Raw genomic sequence first — 6,116 nt, 5'->3', positions numbered from 1 at the left:
TAGTTTTGTCTTAAAATTAGATGAACGAATTTTCAATTAAAACTTACATTTGATATCTGTTCTTGAGGGTGGTACTCCACTTGAAAACATTACATAAAGGTCGTATCTGGTTGGTACATTTGGAACTGTTGGACATCCACTTGTGACTCCATCAACAAACAATGCATTGCAAGCATTATCATGTGGTGGATTTTGTGGGATAATAATTCCAACTCCTCCAATGAAGACTGTCAATCTGGTCATCAAGTGTGAGTGAGCTCTGGTAAATTTGATTGTGGATGAGAAGGTGACACTTGTTCCTGGAACGACTCTGCATGATGTGCCTGAACAGACTGGTGATGTGATAATTATTGGCGCTAAAATTCCTGGACACCCATACCAAAAGGCTTGGGAACTTGATATGGCCAGAAGTATAAACAACGCGAACTTGAACATTTTTTTAAGGAATTGAAGTCTTTAACTCAATCATTAAACTGGACAGTACCTCGGAGAAATGCATATTTATACCCTGAAGTTATCTTATCAGGTGAACTTGGGTGAAAATATTGGTATCCTCTGACATATTAGTGGATAACGTTATGTAAAGATGAGTATTACACTACTAAAATATTCGGTCAAATCAAATGGTCTAAATGAAAGTGTGTTGGACAATTTAACTCTGTTTATTTATTTTAAACTCTGGTGTAATACCTCAATTATTCCACGTGTTCTATTACTTCACTGGATGTTGTTTGTATGCATCTTTCTTCTGATTTTGAATTCCATTCCAACAACATTGTATTTCACTGGATCTTGAAGTTTTGTAATTTATTGTAACTGTTAACTTCGATGTATTTGATTTAAATTTATTTCAGCACCAATTGATATTTCCAAAGACTTCAACCTTCTAGTTCAAGCTTTCAATAATGGAAATTCTCACTGATCATCTATATTTAATTGAATAATCCTTCCTCGAACATGCGTTTTCACGTTCCGCCATCTTAAATTTTTGTAAATGTAGTTAAATTTTTAATTTCACAAAATTCTCACTTTTTGATGCTGTTTCTAGAGCCTTTTTGTTGTGCGCATCATCACTTATGTAATAGTATAAATGTAGTTTAATTAAAACGAATTTCTAACGGATATATTTATTCACGACGATGCTTATTTATCGTGATTCAAAAACACACTAAACTTTTGCATAAAAAGGGGTTCCCAACTATGCACAATAAATATTATTCAAATCTTGAAACGTTAAAATATTGAACACAATTATGATAAGACTGTTTGTATTTAGATTTCAAAAATAATTTTTTATTCCTTATATTGATGTCATTAATCACTACAATTAATAACTATCTCAAGATATTCCGTTTATGCAGCAACAATGTTGGCAACGATGTTAGCGCAAACTTCAACGACTCCATTTTCCAAAAGTTCAACTAGAATTAGAAATAAAATAATTAATTTTTGTCTTAAATCTCAAGATTGCATCCACAAGACTGTCCATATTTGAGAAGGACGAATTGTGAATTAAGACTTACATCTGACATCAGCTCCAGATGTGACTGGTGTTCCTGTTGTGATTGTCAATGTGAGGTCGTATCTTGTTGGTACATTTGGAACTGTTGGGCATCCACTTGGTGCTCCGTTAACGAACAAAGCATTGCAAGCGTTATCATGTGGTGGTGTTTGTGGGATAACAATACCAACTCCGCCAATGAAGACTGTCAATCTGGTCATCAAGTGAGAATGAGCTCTTGTGAAGGTGATTGTGGATGAGAAGACGGCTGTTGATCCTTGGACGACTGTGCATGATGCTCCGGAGCATGCAGGTGATGTGATGGTTGTTGGTGCTAAGATTCCGGGGCAGCCAGACCAGAAGGCTTGGGTACCTGAGATGGCCAAAAGTAAAACCAATGCAACGAATTTGAACATTTTGTTAAGGAATTGAAGTCTTCAGCTAAAACACGAAACTGGACGATACCTAAGAGAAATTGCAAATTTATACCCTGAAATTATCTTATCGTCCCATTGAATGCGAAATTATCGGACTTATTAGTGGATAATGTTATGTAAAGTTGAGTTCTGCACTGTTTAAATGCCTGAATTGGTATATATTAAATTATCAGTATTAAATTACTTTCAAATAGTCTAAATGAAAGTGTGTTGGTCAATTTAATTCTGTTGACTTGTTGCAACCTTTGGAGGAATACCTCCTTATTTTTAAGTGATAAGTTCTGCTGTTAGACTAGGTTATGGATAAAATCCCAAAGAACTAAGGATTTTTAGTAGAAATTTTGTCCATACACCGCTTTACTTAGTACTTGGAGACATGACCGTTCATTGTAATTTACCATTCCCATCAATGAAACCATGATTGTTAATTCGTTGTAATTCCTCTGGCAACTATAGGATGTTACGCTTATCTTACTCTAACAGACAATAAATATAGTCACTAAATCTTTACCATATCGACTAGAAGACAGCGTGGCAATTTAATCGCTGCATGATGATCTAAAATACTTTGACTCCACGTTATATGTGTCCAGGTATGCGCTTCAGGGCTAGTCACAGTCTAACGATGCGCTTGACCTCTGCCCTCAGTAGATCTACAGTTTATTATGGGATTTGAACTTCTTCGCTGATGGCATTCATGTTTGTTGCCTAGCAAAGAGAGGCTGTGAGCTGAATTTCTAGTGAAAACGATTCAAAAAAGAATATTCGAGAAATTTGCAAATTCGAGTCTTAAACTTCTGAACGCTTGGTGATGTGAAATGATTGAGTCTAAAAGAATGAAGTATCCACGTCACCGAGCCACTTTGACTCTCTACAAATACTTTAAGAAGCTGCAAATTAAATCTGTAATCAGAAAGATGTAATGGAACACAATTATGATAAGACTGAATATTTTATGATTTCAAAAGTAATTTATTATTTTTTATTAAGATATTCCGTTTATGCAGCAACAATGTTGGCAACGATGTTAGCGCAAACTTCAACGACTCCATTTTCCAAAAGTTCAACTGAAAATAGAAATAAAATTATCAATTTTTATCTTAGAATCTCAAGACTGCATCCACAAGACTGTTCATATTTGAGAATCTTCAGCTCTAATCCCAGTTCATGGACTCATTTTGAATCAAAACTTACATCTGACATCAGCTCCAGATGTGACTGGTGTTCCGGTTGTGATTGTCAATGTGAGGTCGTATCTGGTTGGTACATTTGGAACTGTTGGGCATCCAACTTGGACTCCGTCACGGAACAAGGCATTGCATGCATTGTCATGGGGTGGTGTTTGTGGGATAACAATACCAACTCCGCCAATGAAGACTGTCAATCTGGTCATCAAGTGTGAGTGAGCTCTGGTGAAGTTAATTGTTGATGAGAAGACGGCAGTTGATCCTTGAACGACTGTGCATGATGCTCCGGAGCAGGCTGGTGATGTGATTGTGGTTGGGGCTAAGATTCCAGGGCAGCCAGACCAGAAGGCTTGGGTGCTTGAAATGGCCAAGAGTAAAACCAATGCAACGAATTTGAACATTTTGTTAAGGAATTGAAGTATTCAGCTAAAACACGAAACTGGTCTATTCCTCAGAGAAAGTGCAAATTTATACCCTAAAATTATCTAATCAAGTGAATTTTCGCGAAATTATCGGACTTATTAGTGGATAATGTTATGTAAAGTTAAGTATTGCACTGTTAAGATAACAACCAGCTATATAATAAATTATCAGTAGTAAAAGTTATCAAATGGTCTAAATGAAAGTGTGTTGGACCATTTAACTCTGTTGGAGGTATATTGGTATAAAATGAATGATAAGTTCTACTGTTGGACTAGGTTATGGATTGAAGCATTTGTAGCTTTATCGTTAATATTGCATAACTATTTTTATAGATTGGCCATCTGCAGCTGATAAAAGATTGATCTTTTCTTATCATTTTATGAATTTTTCGTGGCAATTATCCTTAACAGAGCAGAGAATCATCAGAAGAAAGTCAAGTCTAGTCGATTCTGGTCAATCTTATTGATGTCGACTTGGAGCTCTTATAGAAGCTATGATTATGTACTGTTTCACTGGATCCTTAGAGATTTAATTGCTGATTCAAATTTAACTATGCATGTCTGCATCTAAAAAACCTTCTCGGACATATTCATGTCTTAAGCTATAGTATTGACTGGAATAAATCAGGGAAATTGACAATTAGCTCCATAATGCATTTAATTTTTAATGTCAATGTTTAAAATTTTTGCAATATCACCAGATGACCACAGCTCAATTGGAGCTGTTGAAGTTCCAATTAATAAAGTCTACAGTCTGATTTTATAGAAGGCAAGCTATTACGCGAGCGTCCTAAGAACTCATGTAAAGACATTGTCGATGGAGATGGTAATGCACTTTACATCGTCAATTGGCAAGCGGTTGCCAGCGTTACAGTCAGCTTCAAAAGCAAATTAAGGGAGGCGATAGATCACAATTGAACTGTACGGCCAGCAAATTAAGTAAGATCTCAGCTCAACTCTTTCCCAGCATGTCATTAAAAAACTTCATTAAAATTAAGTAGAAACTTAACCTGTAAGCTTAAGGACTTAATAAATTTCAATTAAAGTTAGAAAACTGAATTTTTTCGATTTCAAAATTAATTTTTATTCCTTAAATTGATGTCATTAATCAGATAATCCGTTTATGCAGCAACAATGTTGGCGACGATGTTAGCGCAAACTTCAACGACTCCATTTTCCAAAAGTTCGACTGGAATTAGAAATTAATAATTAGTTTTGACTTAAAATCTCAAAATTACATCCACAAGACTCAAGTCCATATTTGAGACGGTTGAACTTTCAGTCTACCCTAATCCACAAAGATTATACTTACATCTGACATTAGCACCGGATGTGACTGGTGTTCCTGTTGTGATTGTCAATGTGAGGTCGTATCTTGTTGGTACATTTGGGATTGTTGGGCATCCAACTTGGACTCCGTCACGGAACAAAGCGTTGCAAGCGTTGTCATGGGGTGGTGTTTGTGGGATAACAATACCGACTCCGCCAATGAAGACTGTCAAACGGGTCATCAAGTGTGAGTGAGCTCTGGTGAAGTTGATTGTTGATGAGAAGACTGAGGTTGTTCCTTGGACGACTGTACATGCTGATCCAGAGCAAGCTGGTGATGTAAGGGTGGTTGGTCCTAAGATACCTGGGCATGGTGACCAGTAAGCTTGGGTGCCTGAGATGGCCAAGAGTACAACCAATGCAACGAATTTGAACATTTTGTTAATGGATTTGAAGTCTTCAGTTAGATACACAAAACTAATTTTTTTAGTTAAAAAAGTTTATTATTTATAGGGATTGCTTATCTAATCAAAGGTTTTGTTCTTAGTTATTGAGATTAAAGGCACTGTTGCTGATTGGTTGAAATACTTTGTTATTTTATACGATGAATAAACGTATGATGAGGATTTGTCTTGTAGTCCAAAATAATTTTTAAGGAACTGATTTTTGATGGTTTTTCGAAGAAATAGATCAGTTAGGTATGTATCCTGGATGGCATACATATCCAAAATGTGGTCCGGGGAGAGAGCTGTGCACATTTACAATTAATTTTAGTCACAATGCAGCTTTAAACAGTCTTGAGACTGATTTGATGCCGTATTTGTGGTAGCTGGGTATTTACCGTACACTGACGATCTGCTCAGGTTTAAATGCAAATCGTGTCTAGCCTCATTAATCAAATCAACCCCATTGATAGCTATAAGCTAGTCTCAAGATGACTTTCCTTAACGTTCAACAAGTAATATAAAGTCGTGGCTTGGATCATGATTACCTTCCTTAAAGGATCCAAAACGTATTAAACGACCTGCTTTAAAAGGATCAAAAACGTTATAAATATCCAAAATCTACACCATGACAAGTTCTCTAATCAGTTGATGCGCTCCAAAAAAACTTAAAGATTGACGATAAATTTACTATCATTAGATAAAGCTCTTAAGTGATTAAATGGCTTAAAACAATTACCTGTTTAGAAATTAGTTTGTTAATTTAAAGTCAATCTTTCATTGACGCACGTCTATATTGTGTTTGGAATTAGTTTTTATTGATAGGATTGTATTATTGTGGGACTTAAAAAAAGGTT

General features: G+C 35.8%; 2 protein-coding genes across 3 annotated transcripts; both read right to left on the bottom strand.

The window, feature by feature from the left end:
* Positions 1 to 1,265: 1,265 nt before the first annotated feature.
* LOC139086469 (uncharacterized) lies at positions 1,266 to 1,966 on the bottom strand. The gene is made up of 2 exons (XM_070634928.1): positions 1,524 to 1,966; positions 1,266 to 1,421 (listed from the first exon to the last, which is right to left on the bottom strand). The coding sequence occupies exons 1-2, from the start codon at positions 1,915 to 1,917 to the stop codon at positions 1,354 to 1,356; spliced, it is 462 nt and encodes a 153-aa protein (XP_070491029.1). The 5' UTR covers positions 1,918 to 1,966; the 3' UTR covers positions 1,266 to 1,353.
* A 923-nt stretch (positions 1,967 to 2,889) lies between these two features.
* LOC139086468 (uncharacterized) lies at positions 2,890 to 5,308 on the bottom strand. 2 transcript variants are annotated; one of them, XR_011544020.1, is made up of 3 exons: positions 4,860 to 5,308; positions 3,133 to 4,736; positions 2,890 to 3,005 (listed from the first exon to the last, which is right to left on the bottom strand). XR_011544020.1 is itself a non-coding variant. In XM_070634927.1 (2 exons), exons 1-2 carry the CDS (start codon positions 3,524 to 3,526, stop codon positions 2,938 to 2,940), a joined length of 462 nt encoding a protein of 153 aa, XP_070491028.1. In that variant the 5' UTR covers positions 3,527 to 3,577; the 3' UTR covers positions 2,890 to 2,937. The 2 variants fall into 2 exon arrangements, 1 of the variants encoding a protein (XP_070491028.1); XM_070634927.1 differs by lacking the exon at positions 4,860 to 5,308 and having other exon boundaries at positions 3,133 to 3,577.
* Between the last annotated feature and the right edge of the window lie 808 nt (positions 5,309 to 6,116).

This window comes from Chironomus tepperi, unplaced genomic scaffold (assembly GCF_022539635.2).
Source record: "Chironomus tepperi strain 1889 unplaced genomic scaffold, CSIRO-AGI_Ctep_v1 contig_85, whole genome shotgun sequence".
Taxonomy (NCBI): Eukaryota; Metazoa; Arthropoda; class Insecta; order Diptera; family Chironomidae; genus Chironomus; species Chironomus tepperi.
Note: the sequence above shows the minus strand (reverse complement) of the source record. Positions and strands in the feature narration are given on the sequence as shown.